The sequence below is a fragment of the Geotrypetes seraphini genome, chromosome 4 (genome assembly GCF_902459505.1).
Source record: "Geotrypetes seraphini chromosome 4, aGeoSer1.1, whole genome shotgun sequence".
NCBI classification, from domain to species: domain Eukaryota; kingdom Metazoa; phylum Chordata; class Amphibia; order Gymnophiona; family Dermophiidae; genus Geotrypetes; species Geotrypetes seraphini.
In genome coordinates this window covers 286,902,620-286,923,060 of record NC_047087.1, presented here as the reverse complement: position 1 = coordinate 286,923,060, position 20,441 = coordinate 286,902,620, and the positions used below count along the sequence as shown (strand labels likewise).

General features: G+C 40.1%; 1 protein-coding gene across 5 annotated transcripts in view; it reads right to left on the bottom strand.

Moving 5' to 3' along the window:
• The window catches only part of ARMH3 (armadillo like helical domain containing 3), a 284,642-nt gene that overhangs the window by 235,351 nt on the left and 28,850 nt on the right, over positions 1-20,441 (bottom strand). For all 5 annotated transcript variants that reach the window (XM_033941140.1, XM_033941139.1, XM_033941138.1 and 2 more), the window contains exon 5: positions 15,895-16,002. In XM_033941140.1, the coding sequence (XP_033797031.1) occupies positions 15,895-16,002 (108 nt within the window). The remainder of the gene's footprint in view (positions 1-15,894; positions 16,003-20,441) is intronic.

Genomic DNA, 20,441 nt, shown 5'->3' with positions numbered 1-20,441 from the left:
AAGTCGCAAGTCGTCCAAAGTAAAAAACAGCCTAGGACACATTTTCAAAAAATATGTCCAAAATATTTTTTCTTTCGAAAATCGTCTAATTATACGTCCTGCCGATCTGATCATCCAAGTCGCTAAATCGTCCATCTTTATACCAGATTTTCATCCAAGTCAAAAACGGCTAGAACAAGCTCTGTTGGATGTGGGAGGGGTCTGCAATGTGATGGACTGAACACCCAGACATGGCACCTAAATAGTGGGGTATCTTACAGGACATTGCTGTGAACTTCACAAAAAGGGTGCCAAGTCATCATCTCACTACAGCTCCCTTATAGGTCATGGTAAGCCCCCCAAACCACTTCCAGAATCCCCTAGACCCACTTATCTACCACCCTAAAAGCCCTTATGGCTGCAGGAGACACTTATATGCCAGTAAAAAAGGGTTTTGGGGGTGTAAAGGGGAGTGTACATGTTTAAGTATCAATGCAGTGATTACAGGGGCTTATAGGCCCTACTCTCCATGAGTCCCTAACCCACCCCCAAGACGGCTTAAGCCGCCTCTGTGCTGGACAACTAGGCTTTCCTATGCCAGACTGCCAGGTGATGATGGTCTGGAGGCTGAATTTTAAAGGTGTGATTACAATTTTTATGGGGTTGGAGGGGTCGGTTATCACTGGGGTAGTGTGTGGGGGTCTGTAGTATGTGTTTGCAGTGCTTATTTGGTGACTTTAGGTGGGTTTTTGTGATTTAAACCATGTTTTAAATGGTCTAAGTCACAACGTCCAAGTTCCGTCGATCCTGGACATGCTGTATGACTAAGTCTAAGCCGGCCCACGTCCCGCCCAACTCCCACCCTCGACTCTCCTCCTGAAACGTCCCATTTTGCTTTGGTCATTCAGCAGCACTATGAAGGCCTAGGTCATTTAGAGATACGTCCAAAACCCGTTTTTATTATCGGCACTTGGACATATTTGGACAATGTTTGTCCAAGTGCCAACTTAGGCTGGTTTTTGGACGTTTTTATCTTTAGATTATGAGCCCCATAGTGTTTATGTCAATCTAAAGAAGATTAGCTATTTAAAAAGTAAAAACACACTCTGTTAACATAATCCATATTATGCAACTTTGACATCAAAACCAAGAGGCCCTTTATTAAGCAGCATTACCTTGATAATGGTAAGGAGGTTTTCCTTATTTCTCTAGATCTACCCCCTGTTTTACTAAGGTGCGCTAACCAATTAGCGCAACTAATCGAATTAGCGCACGCTAAACGCTAACAAATCCATAGACTAACATGCACATGTTAGCGTTTAGTGCGCACTAAATCGATTAGCATGCACTAGTCAGTTAGTGTACCTTAGTAAAACAGGGCCCTAGTGCAATGGAAATTATCGGGAATGCACTTTCCTGGTTCAAGTCTTATTTGTCTGATAGGGTAGTTTCAAGTTCAATGGCAGAAATCCCTTTCCTCACCTGTTACCCTTTCCTGTGACATCTCACAGGGATCTGTTTTAAGACCTGTCCGCCAACATATTTCTTTCATCTCCAGCTCTTTTCGTTCAATCCCTAGGAATTTCTTTTTATATCTATGCAAATGATATTCAGCTGCTCTTCCTCCCTGAATCACATTCCCCACAATCTACTGAAGAAATTTCTATGAAATTGAATATCATTGTTAATTGACTGTGCAAATATTTTGAAATTAAATATCTCAAAAACAGTTTCCCTTTATTTTTCTTTAGATTCTAAAAAAAATCCCAAAAACCCTCTAAAAATTAAACATAATATATACCTTGCAAAACAAATCACTTCTCAAACAAAAGCCCAAACAAGAATCTCTACTTTTTAGAAAAAAAAAAAATATACGGTATATATAAACCTGCCACTTGTTCTTCAAACCCCCAACCCCTTCTCCACAAGACTGTGCAATAAAACAAATGAGCAAAATATATCCATAAACAAATTCTATGAGCGATGAGTAAAAAAGTGTTCCTATATGCACTCCTATTTATGCTGTGTCGTGATCTTTTCCTTATCAGCTATTAACCAAAAATTTGTAATCTATTTATAGGCAAGTGGAAGCCTATAGTCAGGCAGTAGTCAGTCAGACTGCTGCATTAGGACAGTATTGGATAAGAAGTTGCTGTTTCAAGCATGCTCCTGGAACCAGTTATTAAGCAAGTAGATCCTACTCGAGTGAGCTTATAATCTAAACAATCAAGACACACAGACAAGATGCCAGGGTAAGGGTTATAGTTAAAGGGATAGTTAAACTGCTGGTTAGGGTGGTGAGCAGAGGGCAGAGAGGAGTAGGGTTATGAGTTGACAGCTGTCTCAAAAAGGTGGGTTTTCAGTCTACTTTTGAATAAGGGCAGGAGCATGGCAGATGGACTCAGATAGTTTATTCCCGGCATAAGGGGCAGTGAGCTCTTTCATTTGAAAGGAAGCTCCAGAATAAGAGGGCATAGGATGAAGTTAAGAAGCGATAGATTACTCCTGAGCCTAAGGAAATACTTTTTTACAGAAAGGGTGGTAGATGAGTGGAATAGTCTTCCAGTAGAGGTGGTAGAGACAAAGACTTTGTCTGACTTCAAGAAGAGAGTAGGAGATAGTGATAGGGAGAGTAAGAGATAGTGGATGCTGTGGATGAGCAGACTGGATGGGCCATTTGGCTTTTATCCACCATCATGTTTCTATGTCTCTAAAAAGGCAGAATGTGATACTGGAAGTGATATGTTTCTACCTGAAATCTGAATATTTCTTGTGATCTGAAGTATTGGAATATGTTGAAGAATTTGAAATGAGAGTGTCACTGCCAAACTGGGCCAAATCGTCCACCAGAGAAGGGATCATAGCAAGTTTGGGGCTACATCCGAGATACTTCCTGTGACCTAGAAGTATTGGGAGATGTGTAAAAGTATCCTTTAAGTCCAGAGAGTATAGCCAATCTTGTTCCTGAATCACTAGGAGAAGGGGACCCAGGAAAACTATTTTGAACTTTTCTTTGACCAGATATTTGTTCAAGGCCATTAGATCTAGGATGTGACACATACGCCTGTCTTCTTTGGGACAAAGAAGAACCTGAAATAGAATCCCTTCCCTTCTTCCCCCAGTGGTATGAGCTCGACCACATTGGCTGGGCCACCGAGTGTGCGGATCGCCGGACTTGATTGGCCGAAGGTCTGATCCGGAGATGGCAGTTCTTATGTTCCTCTACTAATAATTCCCTGTCATGAGAGCTGCATGAAGATGCTCTGAGTGAGCGATTTGGTGGTCTTTGATGCCAATGAAGAGTGTAACTGAGACAGACTGTTCACAAAACCCAATGTTCAGAGGTTACAAGGGGGCCACCTTTCTTGGAAAAAAAATCAACGTCCCTACTACTAGTAGGTCATTTGGAACAGTTACTTTGCAAATATGCTCTGCTGGAGCCAGTCAAAAATTCATCTCTTGTTTTGACTGAGAAGCCAGTTGGGCTTTTTGCACACACTGTTGGCATGAAGAAGCACTCTGGAATGGCTGAGTGGGGCGAGAAAAAGGAGTCAATCTATGCTGAGTATTAGAGTATTCACTTCGGCCTGCTCAAAAACTTCCTGGAAGAGTAAAGTGCAGAGGGAAGTCATCAGGAGAGATGTCAATGATACCAATATTTTTCTTTATGAGACCTGTGATCTCCACCTTCTCTCCAAAAATGTTATCTCCAGGGCATGTAGCATCCACCAACCTCTGCTGACCACCAGGTCTAATGTAAGACACAGCCATGACAGTCTGTGCATCACTATGCTTTGGGCAGAGATCCTGGATGCTATATCAAAAATGTCAAATGCACTTATGGTCAGAAATTTTCTACAGGCCTTCAGCTTTCCAGCCAAGTGGCAAAGAGATTTGGGAAAGAATCCACCAAATCATTCATACTGCATAACAGAAGATATATCAGGCCTCAATGCTCTTCAAATCATTCATACTGCATAACAGAAGATATATCAGGCCTCAATACTCTTGAAGAGGCACGCTTCGGTTATCTGCACTCTACCACTACGGTCCCGTTTTTTTTTTACATTAAAGTCAATGGACGTAAACTCCGGATATTTGCAATTTGGATAAGCACACAATCCGCTTATACGCACCGATGTCATAGGTCTAACCTCTATTCTTTCACGTTACATTCACTCCATTTAAATGCAATCACATTCAGACTGGGAATGGCTAGGCTTCACACAGCAGTTTAAGCGCTGGGACAGCTCGGAAAGTGAGAGCTAGGACAGCTGGAAAGTGAGTGCTCTGCTTCCACTCAAGCATAGCTTTCCTGTACTTTAGGCTCCAGCAGTCCACGCGCCATATTTAAAATGAGCCGGCTTAACTACAGCCTCCCCCTACCCTCCCCCTCCCCACTCCTATTAAGCGCATACTCTGTTTAAGCGCATGTAGAGACCTGTTCTTAAGGGTGTGCACTTAAGCGGAGTTGACTGGATATAGAAACATAGAAACATAGAAACATAGAAAGATGACGGCAGATAAGGGCTACAGCCCATCAAGTCTGCCCACCCTATTGACCCTCCCTATTAAGTCTAATGACCCCCTTGAGTATGATTGTAATTATACTTCCACTCTACTGACCCGCTCTTTCAAGTCTATACCCTAGTGACCCTATCCCTTGGCATGACCCTCGTAGGGATCCCACATAGGTATCCCATTTTTTCTTGAAGTCTGAGATGCTGCGTGCCTCGATCACCTGCACTGGAAGCTTGTTCCAATGCTCAATCACTCTTTCTGTGAAGAAGTATTTCCTGGCGTCTCCACGAAACTTCCCTCCCCTGAGTTTGAGCGGATGACCTCTTGTGGTCGAGGGTCCCTTCAGATGAAAGATGGTCGAGGGTCCCTTCAGATGAAAGACTCCCTACTCACTGATAGCCTCTTCCACACTACCAAAAGACACTTCACCTAATCTCTTTCCATCTGGTTCCCAGCAGGGCTGCAGAGTGGCTCTTGAAGAGCATTGAGGTTCTTGAAGAGCATTGAGGCCTGATATATCTTCTGCCCAATTGAATCCAGAGTTCGAGCTTCTCTGCATGGGGACACTGAAGCAAAGTCTCTAGAACTTCTGGCTCATTTGAGCATGGATTCAACTACTAAGGAATGATGAGGAATTTGAGGCCTATCAAATTCAAGTGTACTTTAAATCTTGTACTGTACATGGTATCTATCCTTTTAGGCAGGACAGGGACTAACAAAGGGGACTCCCAATTCTTCACCTGAACATCTTTCAAGATCTTGTGGACAGTCAGAGCCTCTCTAGGAGGTGAACACAATCCAGGACCTCAAACATCTCAGCCCTGGGTTCATCCTCCATCTCCAAATGAACAGGGATGGCAGCCACCATCTCCTTCACAAGATATGGGAAGGAAAAACTCTAAAGTAGAGATTTTCATCTTTCACAGGAGGGGAGGGGTCTGAAGGAATTCCATGAGATTCCTCCTCTGAGAAATAGTGTGAATCATCATCAGACTCTCATGAATGGGACCATATAGGTGCAAGAAACACTTCCACATTGGAGGACTGATACTGTGTTTGTCTTGGACATGAGGATCCATGTCTTAGCCTGGAATGGTGCCGAGGTGCAGGCTTTCTCTGCACTCCAATGAAGCTTCCTTCATCAACAAAGAAAGAGTTTCTGCATGAACTGGTGTCAAAGCCAATACTGCATGCAATACTGGCGTTTGTGACCACACTAATAGGCTGAGGACCTTGCAGGGTAGGCTACACAAGAGCCCTCTTAGCCAATGAACTCTGCATGGCAAGAAGCCCTGCCAAATGCTCCTGGATCCATTCATCAAGGCCCAACATCGATAAAGGCTGGTGCATCAGTTCAGAAGAAGGTTTGTCGGTGTCAGATCAGGTCTCAGCTATTTGAAGACCTGCACAAAGCCACCTCTTTCCCACAGGAAGAAAGGTGAGCATCAGTGAGATCAGAGCTGAATAGGGATCCACCTGGTCTTGGAAACACCAATATTGTTTGTTTTTTTTTTATAGTTCTTTATTCATTTTAAATTTCTTACATCAAGTGATAGATATATAATACATATAATTTTCAATATACACTTGAATATCCAACAATATTTATTTTAATACAAACATATAGAAAGACCCTCTTTGCAATAAATTATAAATCATCTGTTCTTATAATATTGTACCCACCCTAACCCCTATTATATGTTCTATCCTTGTGCTATGATATCTGATCTTTAGAAAAAAGAGCCAATGGTCCCCAGATTTTATTAAATTTTTTAATATAACCATGTTGTAACGCTATTGCTTTTTCCATCTTATATATATGGCAAATAGAATTCCACCAAAAAGTGAAATTTAATTTTGTATGATCTTTCCAGTTTTGAGTCATTTGTTGTATGGCGACCCCTGTTAATATCAATAAAAGTTTATTATTATTTGCTGATATTGGACTCTGTGTTCTCATTGCTGTTCCGAATAAAATTGTGTCATATGTAAGTCCAATATGATTTTCTAATAATATATTAATTTGGGGCCAAATTGTTTTCCAAAAAGCATTTATACAGGGACAAAAATAGATTAAATGATCTAATGTCCCAATTTCTATCTTACAATGCCAGCATCTATTAGATTTAGAACTATCTATTTTTTGTAACCGAGTAGGGGTCCATAAAACTCTATGTAATAAAAACAACCATGTTTGACTCATAGATGCTGACATTGTAGTATGTATTCTCCAGGACCAAAATTTTTGCCATTGAGTTGCAGAAATTGTCTGTCCTATCTCAATACTCCAAATGTCCCTAAGTCCTGTTCTTTTTTTTTTATTTAAAAATCCATATAATAATTTATACCATTTTGCGGCTTGGTGTCCCAAAAAATCTGCCTGAAAGCAAAGGATTTGCAAACTATATTGAGTATTAAGATTCTTCCATTCAGGGAACCCTTCCTGGATGGCCTGCTTCAATTGCATCCATTTAAAATATTGTGTTATGTTCAATCCAAATTTCTGTTGCAATTGTGAAAAACTAAGCATGGATCCATTTACTATAACATCATTTAAAGACCGTATACCTGCAATTATCCATTGCTTCCATACTATTTTGAATCCACCAATTTTGATCCTGGAGTTCACCCAAATGGATTGATTTAACGATTTAGTTATTGGATCTGTTGTAATATTACTAATAAATCTTAATGTTTTCCATGTATCTAATAAAATTCTGTGATCATTATATCTCTTGGGCATTGTTATACTTATAAGATGTTCCGGATATAATGGAAACAGGAGCCGCCATTCTAAATATAACCAGTCTGGTACATTCTCCATGAGGTCTGGGAGGATCCAATACATACCCTGTCTTAAAATATAGGCTTGATGATACCTATAAAAATTTGGAAAATTTACTCCTCCCTCTCGAATCGTTTTTTGTAATGTTGCTAAAGCGATTCTTGGCCTTTTCCCAAACCAAACAAATTTTGTAAGTATAGTATTTAATTTTTTATAAAATGACCCCTGAAAAAATATCGGAATCATACTCATTTGATAACAGACCACAGGTAAGATCATCATTTTTATTGTTTGAACTCTTCCCCACCATGAAAGATGTAAAGGATTCCATTGCTCGCACATTTCTGTTATTTTTTTCAATAAAATTTTTTCATTTTCTGTTACTGTATCATCAATTGTATTTTTAATAACAATTCCCAAATATTTTAATCCTTCCTCTTTCCATTGAAATGAATATGAATCAAATAATCCTTTGGTACAATGGACATTGATTGGAAGAACTTCAGATTTTTCCCAATTTATTTTGTATCCAGAAAATTTACCAAATGTATCTAATAAATTTAATAAACATGGAATGGTATCTTCCGGTTTTCTCAAATATAAAAGAATATCATCTGCATATGCAGATAATTTATATTCCCAATTTGATAATGTGATCCCCTTTATTCCCTTAGTTTGATTTATTGCAATTAATAAGGGTTCAAGAACAATATCAAAAAGTAAGGGAGATAAAGGACAACCTTGTCTAACCCCCCGTAACAAGTTAAATCTTTCTGAAATGTTATTATTTATATTTAATCTTGCTCCAGGAGAGCTATACAATGTTTGAATCATTTTAATAAAAAAGGGACCTATTCCAAACCATTTTAAAGCTTGATACATAAATTTCCACTCCACTCTATCAAATGCTTTCTCTGCATCTAACGATATTAAGAAAGCTGGTTCATTCATAGTTTTCGCTAAATTTAAAGAATGAAGTGCCAGTCTGGTATTATGTGAAGAGTGTCTTTTAGCAATGAATCCTGTTTGGTGTACATCTATAATAAAAGGAAGAGCTTTTGCCAATCTTAATGCTAATACTTTAGCAAGCAATTTTTCATCTACATTCAACAATGATATGGGCCTGTAGTTTGAAACCAATGTAGGATCCCTGTTTGGTTTTGGTAAGACAATAATTACAGAATCAGCCATAGTTCCTGATATATTTCCATTGTGTATCTGATACTGATATAAATTTAATAAATAAGGCAATATAATATTTTGAAATGTTTTATAAAATTCAACAGTATATCCATCTCCACCTGGAGCGGATCCAACTCTAAGAGCTTTCAATGCTAGTTCTATTTCTTTTAATGATATATGTTCTTCTAAACTTCCTCTTATATGTTCTGGAATATTTGGTCCAATAAATGAATTTAAAAACTCTAAGCCATCCTTTTCTTTATTTTCATAAGAATCTGAAGTATATAAATCCCTATAAAAATCAAGAAATTGTTTTACAATATCTTTAATGTTGGTGTGTGTATTGCCTTTTTTATCTTTTATTGCAATAATTTTAGTTTTTCTTTTTTTTGCTTTAAGAAAATTTGCTAGCATTTTTCCAGCTTTATTTGAATTTCCATAATACCGAAATTGCTGACAGAACATTTCTTTCCTCACAAATTGTGAAGAGAGTTCATTATATTTAGTTTTTACTTTTAATAATTTTTGTAATACAACATTTTCCCATTTAATAATTAATTTTTTTTCTAATGATTTAATTTCTTCCTCTAACTCCATAAATTGTTTTTTAAGCTGTTTTTTCAAAAAAGCCGAATATGAAATAATGTTTCCTCTCATTGTCGCTTTACAAGCATCCCATATAATTTCGATATTCATATTGTCTGTGTTATTAATTTGAAAAAACTCCTCCATCTTCACTTTTAGGTCTGTTACAAAATTCTCATCCGCATGTAAGGCATTATCAAATTTCCAAATTGATGTAAAATTTGTTTTTATATCATTCTTCAGATCAATCCACACACCAGCATGATCAGAAATTATAATAGGATCAATAACTGCTTTCATAACTTTTTGTGCTAAATTACTAGAAACAAATATATAGTCAATTCTTGAAAAGGATTTATGGACCTGTGAACAAAAAGAATATTCCTGATCATTAAAATGAAGAATACGCCATATATCTACCAAATCACAAGATTGTATCAAATTTTCTAGCCCTAATGATTTTATAATTTTACTAGGTTTCTTATCTATAATAGGATCCATAACAGCATTGAAATCTCCAGCTACTATCAAATTTGAAGTAGCCAATGGTAGTAATATCTGTTGAATTTTTTTAAAAAACTCCATTTGATTTGAATTAGGAGCATATAAATTAAATAAGTCCAGGGTTGTATTTCCCATTATCATTTTGATATGTACCCATCTTCCTAATGGATCAATTTTTATAAGTTTAAAATCAGCAGTACATTTCTTATTAATAAGTATGGCTACTCCTGCCTTTTTCCCTAATGCAGGAGCAAAAAAACATTTAGATACCCATCCCCCAATTAGTTTATTAGATTCATTCCCTGTAAGATGTGTCTCTTGCATGAAGTAAACATCCGCATTTTGCTTGTGAAGGAAACCTAACATTTTTTTTCTTTTAACTGGGTGATTCAGACCATTGACGTTAATGGAAAAAATTTTAATTGTCATTTAGTAATTTAAGTAAAATTAAATATCTTCTTAATAATAAAATTTTGATCAGATATCTGCACTTTTCTCCAAATATTCTAGTTCTAATTATTAATTCTTTATTATTAAAATGTATATTATTTTTCCCCCTTTCCCTATTCCCACCCCCCACCCCACCCTCCCTTTTAATTAAAAATTGTGTATACTTGGTAGCACGCATCTTAAGTCGATAATAAAGCACTCCATAAAGACCTGTTCTAATTGTAATCTATAAATTAAGACATTGGTTATTTAAAATGAAATATAATATAAATTTAGGCATGTTTCATTTATATAAATATATATATAATATTCAAAGAATATTATATTTTTTTTGATGTTATTTCCTATACTAATATATATCAATAAATATCCCCTTATTCGTTCTATTTTAAATAATATGGGAATTCATTGATATATAATTGACGATTTTATGATCAAAGAACCCCCCTCCTACGGAGGAATCCACCGCAAAAGCACATCTCGAATCCACATATATATTTCTTTTACATTTATGTTAGTTGAATCCAGAAGAGAGAACAATTTCAATATAAACTCATTTCCTTCAAGTATATCTCAGTCCATCTTTATTCTTGATTGTAGTTTTCTTTTCCGTTTTGATCTTTCATTTCCTCTTCTTTTCTTCTTTTCCCAATATATGTAGTTCTTCTCTATATGTAATCCATACAATGCAACAACAAGACCTGTCCATAAGTTCAACATTTATACAAAAGTCTTTCTTTTTAGTTCCGGTGTCTGCCCTACATCCATCACACGCAGTTCCTTCGCATTGATCTCTGGTAATTTGAGTCTTTATTCTCTCCTCTGTATTCAGTGTTATATATGTTCGACAAGCACCCTCACCGTGCACCTCCCCACGGAGGAAGATTTTTACTTTATATTGTATTAAATTATATCAATTAAATTATAAAGTAATCTTCCAAGTATTTTCCATTTTTCTAAGTGTATATCATTTATCTAAAATTTATTAATTAATATTGAGTGTTTCTGAACATCTTTCCTTATAATATCATTCTTCAATATTATATTATGTTTTTCCCTTAATACATTCATATCTTCCCTTTATAAACTTGGTTCATATTTAAAACATTCACTTATTCCCTTAATAAAAGTTTTTGTTTTTTTTTTGTTTTTTTCCCCTAGAATTTTGGTTTCATTTGAGTTCCATTTTTGAATATCGTTAGTGTAGAATATTTGAATTGAATATACTGCATTCTATATCGTTTTTCAAATCAATTTAAAATACCTTTTCTATCAAACTAGTTATAATTAATTTAATTATATTCATTTATCTATGTATAGGAACAAAAATATGATAATCAATTTAAGAAGACATTGGTACTTCCTGGTTTTGAATAAATTTTTCTAATTTATCTGGATCATTGAAAGATAAAGTTTTGTTTCCAATAGTCACTTTCATTGTAGCAGGGTATACCAATCCAAACTTCGCTCCTAATTCTCTCAGCTTTGGTCTTAAATCCAATAACTTCTTTCTTTTAACAGCTGTATTTTTTGCGAAATCCGGTACTAGATGTATAAAAGCATCCTGATACTTCAAACCTTTATTTTTCTTAGCCAGTTGTAATATTTCTATGGCCTGCTGGTGTCGCAATAGCTTAAATATAAAAGGTCTTGGTCCTTGTTGGTTTACTGCTCTTTTTAGCGGCACTCTATGTGCTCTTTCTATTTCTATGGGAAATTTCGTTTGCAACGGAAGTAGCTTGGGTAATAATTTTTCAATGAAGGTGACAGGATTTCCTATTTCTGCTCCTTCCGGCAAGCCAATCAGACGGATGTTACTTCTTTGTTCACGATTCGAATAATCTTCAAGGTCTTTAATGAGTATTTCAATTTTTTTCCTGTCTGCTTGGCTATAACAGATTTCCTCTTCTACTATCAGCATTCTTTCTTCTAAGTTGTTAGATTTCAGTTCAAGCACATCCATCTTCTTATTTATATTTGAAACCTCTTCTGTTAAATCGGTAACTTTTTTTGTAATAATCGAAAGCATTTCTTTAATTTCTTTTAATTCTTTCATAACTTCTGTGTCTGTCAGTTTTAAACCGCTCTCTTGCTCCGGTTTTGCCCTTTTGCTACTTCCTGATATAGCGAAGTCATTTTTATTCTGTTTACCAGTTGCCATCCTTTTTTCTTCTTTATTATTCATAGGACCAGTGAAATTTTAAAATATCTTCCGTTTTCATACAATTTATTTAATCTTTCAAGGTCTTTTTAACGGAGCTCTCCAATTACACGACTTTCTTCATGCGTGTCCAAGCCACGCCCTCTCAAAAACACCAATATTGGAAGGCCTTCTATACCGTAGCATACGCTGACCCCCTGGATGACTTCTTAGACTTTAGAAGAGCCTCAACAAGGGCAGAATATCTCATATGCCCAAAGGTCGCATGCTCAAGAGCCAATGCCCGAAAAACAAAAGCCCCGGAACTGGCATGGTAACTGGACCCTGCGTGAAAGGGTCTAAAGAAGTGCTCAGCCCAAAGGCTGCAACCCCTATGCCTACAACAAACTAGCTGAAGCTGCCAGCATAACATGGCCAAGAAGAAGTACTAAAATCCTCTGAAGGACACAGTCGACCAACGGCCCAGGAGTAAAAACAGACAGGAGAAAACTCCTGCTGCCAGAACTGCACCAGTGCATCAAGCCATCCACTTCTGGGCTCGGAACTTTGATTGAAGAAGTAAAGCACCTTCCTGTATTATGAAGTGGGCACGTGATTGATTCAGGGACTCCCCCAGCGCTCTACAATCATCTGAAATGCCTGTGGGAACCGGATCCACTCACCCGGATCCAGAGACCCTCCCGGCTTGCATGTTGTTCACTCTCGCCACATGCGCTGCTGTCAGCACCAGGAAAAGACGTTCCACCTAAGAAAAAGAAAACAGGCTTCCTGAGCCACAGCAATGCTATTGGTGATTGACATAGGCTATTGCCGCTGCATAGTTGGAGAAGACCTTGACCACTCGGTCCTCTGGAATCTTCTGCAACCGCATCTAAGCCAAACAAATGGCCCTGAGCTTCTCTGGACAGATGGACCACTTTTTCTATGAGGGTGTCCAACCCCTAAATAGGACAATGAATGAAATGAGCACCCCAGCCCCGAAGGCTGGCATCTGCCATCAACATGATCCCTGCAGAGGGATTGTGGGTGAATCCACCAGTCCATGCTTGCCCGAACCTCTAAAGGCCATGGCAGATAAATCTGCAAGGCATCTTGGTGTGGAGCCCAGCGAGAGAGTAATGACTATGCCTCCAACCCAGCGCACCAAGACAGCCAGAGGCACGAAAATGCAGCCAGCATGTCATGGAACTCCGCTGAGCCCCCTAAGCGTGCCAAACAGTTTGCGCTTGACCCCTGCTTAACAGAAGGTGAGACTACTTCAGGGACAGCCCTGAGCAACAAGAAAAACTATGTAGACTGGCTAAGAAGTAGAGAGAATGCCACGGGAAAAAAATGTGCCCCCGTCCCCGCGACCACCATCCCTGTTACCACCCCATCCCCACGACCACTGTCCCCGCCCCATCCACGGTCGCTGCAACCACTGTTCCCGCCCCGTCCCCGTGACCACTGTCCCTGCCCCGTCCCCGTAGCATCCATACAAGCCCCAGTACTGCAATATTTAGCGTATTCCTTCCTTATAAATCAAAGTTCTGGCTGCTGAACTAGAAAAAGAGATGTTCAGTTAGCAGGGCTTTGTTTATAAATTTTTATAAGCACATCTAATATACTACTTTATCCTAAAGCAAAAAAATAAATAAATATAATTTTTTTTCTACCTTTGTTGTCTGGTTTCTGCTTCCTTCAACTTCTCATTCAATTCCTTCCATCCACTGTCTGTCTTCTCTCTGTGACTTCCATTTGCTCTGTTACTGCGCCTCTCCCTTCACCCCCCCCCAATTGGTGTGGCACCCATCTTCTTCCCTCCGCTCCCCCATAGTCTGGCATCTCTGTCTTCTTCCCTCAGTGTCTTCTCCCCACTCTGTCTTCCCCATTTCCTTTCAGCGTCCTTCTCCCCACTCTGTCTTCCCCATTTCCTTTCAGCATCCTTCTCCCCACTCTGTCTTCCCCATTTCCTTTCAGCGTCCTTCTCCCCACTTTGTCCTTCCCCCATGTCCTTTCAGCATCTTCCCCCCACTCTGTCTTCCCCATGTCCTTTCAGCGTCTGTTCTTCTCCACCCCCCTTCAGCGTCTGTTCCTTTCCTCCACCACCCTTCCCTCTCGCCACCTCACCGCCCTTCGGCACCCTCGCACAACCCCCTCCCTCCTTCCTACCTACCCAGATCTATCTATCTATCTCCCTCCCTCTCCTTTACTTTACTTTCGCGGCGCGTTTTGGGTAAATTTCACAAAGCCATAAGAGCCTGCAAACAGTAGCGTGAGTGTGTGGACGGAAGCGTCTCTACTGAGGCAACCGGAAAGCCGACGGCTTTGTGAAAGTTATTCAAAATACACCACGAAGGTAAGGGGGAGGGAGGGATGGAGATAGATTCGGGTAGGTAGGAAGGAGGGAGGGAGCCGCGTGTGATTGGTGACCGCACACGTTCCTTTCCTTAACTGCAGGGACAAGGCCATTCACCGCTCCATGGGGCGGTGGATGGCCTTGTCCCCGTACCCACAGTGAGCACTTTTTCCCCTCACCATTTCGGCAGGTTACCCATGGCTACCCGCAGGTAACAGCCACCGTGTCATTCTCTACTAAGAAGTACCCAAAAAAAGGATTGGCCTGTCAGCTATAGACCGAAATCTGTGAATGCTTAAGCAGGCAGCACTCCAAAATTGCTTCAAACACAAAATTACCCAAAAAGGGGACAACATTACATCGAATTTAAAACAATAAAATGGGGAGAGCAGAACACACACAGCTGCAGACATGCTTGCAGAAGGAATGACTGTAGAGGGTGCTAAACTGATCAGTGAAGTACTACAGAGGCAGAGTGAAAAATCCAGAGTGGATTCCTTCTGCAGAGCATGAGAATATTGGGAAATAACTCTGTTGTCTAGAATGCCTCACCTATTGCACTGGAATAGCAATTTCTTCTTCCAGAGTCAGAGAAAGAAAGATACAGAAAGCAAAATCAAGTAGCGGTAGAGAATTTTACCGCAGGCCAACAAAGTAAATGCTTTGACACTCATAAAGGGAACACTTCTAATGCAGAGATAAAAGAAAATCACCTGAGGACTGGCATGAGTCCACTTCAAATGTGCCTGCCTTACTTTCAAGATCCTACACGGCATTCTCCCCCCTTTTATTCCTCTTTCTTGGAATTCCTCTAACCCCAATTCCACCAGATCTACCCCAAAACTGAAACTTTCCTTTCCCTCTCGAAAAGGCGTTTCCCTTGTAGGAAAACAGGTTCCTCCCTCCCTTTCAGAATCACTGAGCTCTGGAACAATCTTACCTCCCCTCTTAGGAATCTGAGCTCCCTCCAAATCTTACGTAAACATCTGAAAACCTGGTTATTTTCAAAAATGTAACTCTTCCTCTCTCTGGTTACTCTGTCCTAAATTTTCTCTTCATTTTGTGTTTTCCTTTCACTGGAGTTCCTTTCTACCCTAACCCTTGTTAACCGTGTCGAGCTTTGCGAATGTAGAGATGATGTGGTATACAAACCCAAGGTTTAGTTTAGTTTAGTTTATATTTCTAAACCTCTCAGTTTTGGAATGGAATGTGTAAAGTTACATGATCCACAAAATGGCTTTTCATGCAAAAAAAAAAAATCCTCTAGCTCAATGAAAAGACCTTGAATCACTGTAATAGAAGCCACTATTCTAAATTACAAATACTGTTTTCACCAGTTTTAGCTTATTTTAAATATCTGTGATGCACTACTCATTGATAATCTCCCACCTTCATACGTAGCTCTGCCTTATCAAACCCCATAAGCATGTTGATGATGTCAAAGCCAGAAGTGGACTTGTTCTTTTGATGGACTCCTCGGATAAGGGCACATAGTGTCTAAAAAAGAGGGAAAAATGAATGAAAGGGTTAGCTTATGTCTTCTTTTTCCTGATAAACACCTTTCCATTTTCCTGATAAACACCTTTCCATCTATGGATATTCAAAATATGTGCAACTGATAATCTCAATTTAAAACTACAGGCAGCCCCCGGGGTTAAAAACAAGTTACATTTTTAAAGCTGTTCTTAAGTCGGATTTGTATTGTGACAGGGATCCCATGGAACTTATTCCCACATCAGAATCATGCACTTATCAGTTCCCCAGTCCTACCCCTAAGCACAGCATTAAATCTAGGACACACCAAAAGGGAAAAAGAAAACATCCCAGAACTGAAAGGTTTAATACTGTCCCTTTAAGAGGCACCAGAAAAGAGCCCATGCTAGAAAGGGAAAGCCCCTTTAAGAATGGGCCCCTTTAAGAATGGAACAGATGCAAGCAGTGGGGAGGTGCGAGGCCAGGGAGAGCCCTTTTCCCCAGCAAGCTGGCTGAGAACTGGGGAGGAGCCAGGAACTAGTAGGAAGTAGTGCTGCCCGATTTCCGATTCAAATTGATTTGTGTTTTTTGTGGGGTTTTTGTTTATTTTTTAAATCGGCCTTGTCGATTCGGTTACCAACCCTCACCCCCTAAAGCAGGAGCGAAAACAATGCTGAGCGAGCCCTCCTGCAGCCGTGAAAAGACCCCGCGAGGTACCCAGCAAGAAAGCGTGTTGCAAAAGCAGCAATGAGGTTCCATAGTGCACCCGATGCGATGGGGCAACCTCGTATTTACCCTGGAGCAGGAGCTTTTGAGAAAGAAGAAGTAGACCTGCTGAACCAACTCCTGGGATGTGACGCCCCTCAGCAAACGAGGACCTTTGCACCACTACAACCATCTGGGGACCCTGGGTAAGCTGCATTGGCTTGCACAGAAGATTTAATATTCGAGGGGTTCTTGAAAAAGAGAAAGGATAAAATGTTAAGTTGTGAAAGTTTGGTAGTTTTAGGACATCGGGTTTGTCTTGAGCAGAGACTAAACCCTGTGTTTGAACTTTTCTCTTGGAAGCATTTTCTTTCTTGCCAATAGCTCCCTTCAGTTTGAAGCACACTTTTCAAAGAGTAGGGTGATCTGGCAGTTTTCATAAAGGATTATGAGACAGCTGGAGGCTGCAAACCAGAAAGAATTCAAACAGCAGCTAAAACGGGATTTTCGTGGTTAGTAAAAAAACTTGCATCAGCTTCGTTGGATGGAACCAATCAACCTGGCCAAGGTGCATCTTTCTAGGCAAATAGTCAGCTTGGAGTGGGGTAAGGTTGGACATTTGAGAAAAGAGTGACACAAGGGGCAGTGTATAATGTTGGGTCTGGTATACCTCTATGCTGCTGCCAGAGACAGGAGGATGTTGGGAAACTGTAATATGGACCAGTGTGCTCCCATGGGGAAAAATAATGCCAAAGCTTCTGCCTGCCCTGTTCAGAGTGAGACTGAATGGATAGATTGTGCCAGTCTGTGCAGGGGGGGGCTGTGGAAGATTTGGGGATGATTTGCTTTGAGGATTGGGAAGCTGAGAATCGGGCAGAGGGGCTGGGAAAGGTTTGGAGATGTTTTGAGGATTGGGAAGCTGAGAATCGGGCAGGGGGGCTGGGAAGGCTTTGAGGATGTTCCTATTTTTGACATGATATTGCCTTGGTTAAATAAAATGTTTAAACTTAAAAAGCTGTGTCATTGAAAATGAATCAAATAAAATAAAAAAAAAAAAAAAAAAAAAAAAAACAGGGTGAATCAAATCAAATTGAAATTTTTTTTCCTGAATCGGGCAGCACTAGTAGGCAGCATTGGAACAGACACCAACCCTGCTCTAATGACTGGGACATGGACAAGGAATGCTGGCCAGAGGTTGGGGGAAAGTAATTGCCAGGACTGACAAATGGAGTGGGAAAGTTCCTCTTGTCCTGAGCTGCTGGCTGAGGAAAACATGGGCCTCAGTTAACCACCCTGGTGCAGGTCAGAATATCCTAAACTTTTAAAACCTTGCTGCAGAATGGGTTGTTTTTTTTTTCTTGTGCTGCACATTATAAGATGGGCATGTGGCTGCTAGTTGTGCTGTCTGGATGTAGCTCCAGCACAGCATTTTCAAACCTTGGATTTTCTTTCTCCTAAAAGAAATGCTCCTGTGAATGATTTTTTCTTTTTTGGTTTTGGTTTTGTTCCTGGACTTAAAGAAGAGTGGAGTTGTTGCTAACAACCAGAGACTGGGAGACCAGTGGGCACTAACTGTAACTATTTCACAGCAAAGTACAGTGCTGTGTTTGGGAAGGGAGGCTACAGCTGAGGGCACAGCACTCCCTACCCCAGCTGACTGGTGAAGTGGGTTCAGTACCAGTCCAGCTAAGGAAGAGCCTGGTTAATGCTGAATTAAATAAAAGAAGTAAAGTTTTCTTCGGTAGAGAAAGAGGGGAGCTAGAAGAGGGACGGTGATCTAGCTTTCCCCAATGATGCCCAAGAGGCACAATGAAAGTTTTTGGTTTTCTTCTTCTGTCTGAAAGAACAAAACTGATTAACTGAAATACTGTTTCATGTGGATTACAAAGTGTGATATTTTGATTTGAAATGGCTAGTGCATGTGGCATCCTGACATGAACTGCTGAAGTACCTTGACTGTTATAGGGCTGAGCATAGAGCCTCAAGAACTATGAGAGAGAGAGAGAGAGACTCTCTCATAAGTAAGTCTATTCTGCTCACAATTAGAAATGCAAAATAGCAACAAACATAATTGAACCAGGTTATCAAACATTAGAAACTTGAACGACAAAAACAGCTCTATAAGTAGACACAGCAAGCACTGACTGAAGGGGGTGCACTAACTAGTGACCCCCCAAATTGAGTGCTAAACCAGTCCGATGGCACTCTAATAAAACCAGCATGGAAAGGTAGACAAAAGGTAAATCAGGAAAACTCATGATAGGTTCTCGGAATAAAGTGTGGATTTACAAGAAAAAAGATGAGCAAAGGTAAGAACCTAATCTTTCATTCTTGTACAATCCCACTTTATTTCGGGACCAGTGAAACGTAACAGAGCAGTCCCAGACAATCAGGGTTGGACAGATGAGCCAAAATCAGCATTCTGCTTGGCCGCCACATTAATCCTGTAAAACTGACTGAACATATGCAAAGAGGACCAGTTAGCGACCCTGCAAAAAGAGATCATCAACGGCTCTGCCCAAGAGGTTGAGATACTTCTGGTAGAATGAGCCCACACAGTGAGGGAAGCAATCTTTCCAGCCATCACATAAGTTGCATAAATGGCCATACGGATCCAGCTAGAATGGTAATGAACAGAGGCGAAAACCTCCAGGTAACGTAACAAAAGCTTGTGCACATCCAAGGACTGCAACACCTGGTCCTGCTCCCTTCAGCTAGAGGAAGCAAAAGCATGAAGCCGTACTTCCTGAGTCACTTCGAGAGTGGAATCCACTTTTGCAAGAAAAGAAGGAACAAAAGAGACAAGCTCCTACAGCCTGTCTTGAAGGAAGGAAAACCGATTCCTAGAGGGCCAGTGATGAGGTAAGAGGGGTTGGGGTTTAAATCTCTGAAGTTTGAGGCTTCCTACAAAGCATGGAGGGTAGACAGAAATAACTGAACATAATAACATAAGATTTGCCGCTCATGGGTCAGACCAGTGGTCCATCGTGCCCAGCAATCCACTCATGCAGCGGCCCTTAGGTCAAAGACCAGTGCCATATTTGAGTCTAGCCTTACATATGTTCTGTTCCAGTAGGAACTTATCCAACCTTGTCTTGAATCCCTGAAGGGTGCTTCCCCCTATAACTGCCTCCAGAAGAGCATTCCAGATTTCTACCACTCTCTGGGTGAAGAAGAACTTCCTTACATTTGTGCGGAATCTTTTCCCTTCTAACTTTAGCGAGTGCCCTCTCGTTCTCTTCACTTTGGAGAGGGTGAACAATCTCCCTTTCTCTACTAAGTCAATTCCCTTCAATATCTTGAATGTTTTGATTATGTCCCCTATCAGTCTTCTCTTTTCAAGGGAGAAGAGGCCCAGTTTCTCTAGCCTCTCATTGTACGGCAACTTCCCCAGTCCCTTAACCATTTTTGTCGCTCTTCTATGGACCCTTTCGAATAGTATTATGTCCTTTTTCATGTACGGTGACCAGTGCTGGACGCAGTATTCCAAGTGGGGGCATACCATGGCCTGGTATAATGGCATGATAACCTTTTCAGATCTGTTTGTGATCTTCTTCTTAACATTACTAGTATTCTGTCTGCCCTTTTTGCTGCCGCTGCACTTTGTGCAAACCGTTTCATTGACTTGTCTACAAGTACTCCCAAGTCTCTTTCCTGGGGGCTCTCTCTGAGTATAGCACCGGACATCCTGTATTGGTGCTTATGATTTTTGTTACCGACATGTATCACCTTGCACTTATCTATGTTGAACCTCATTT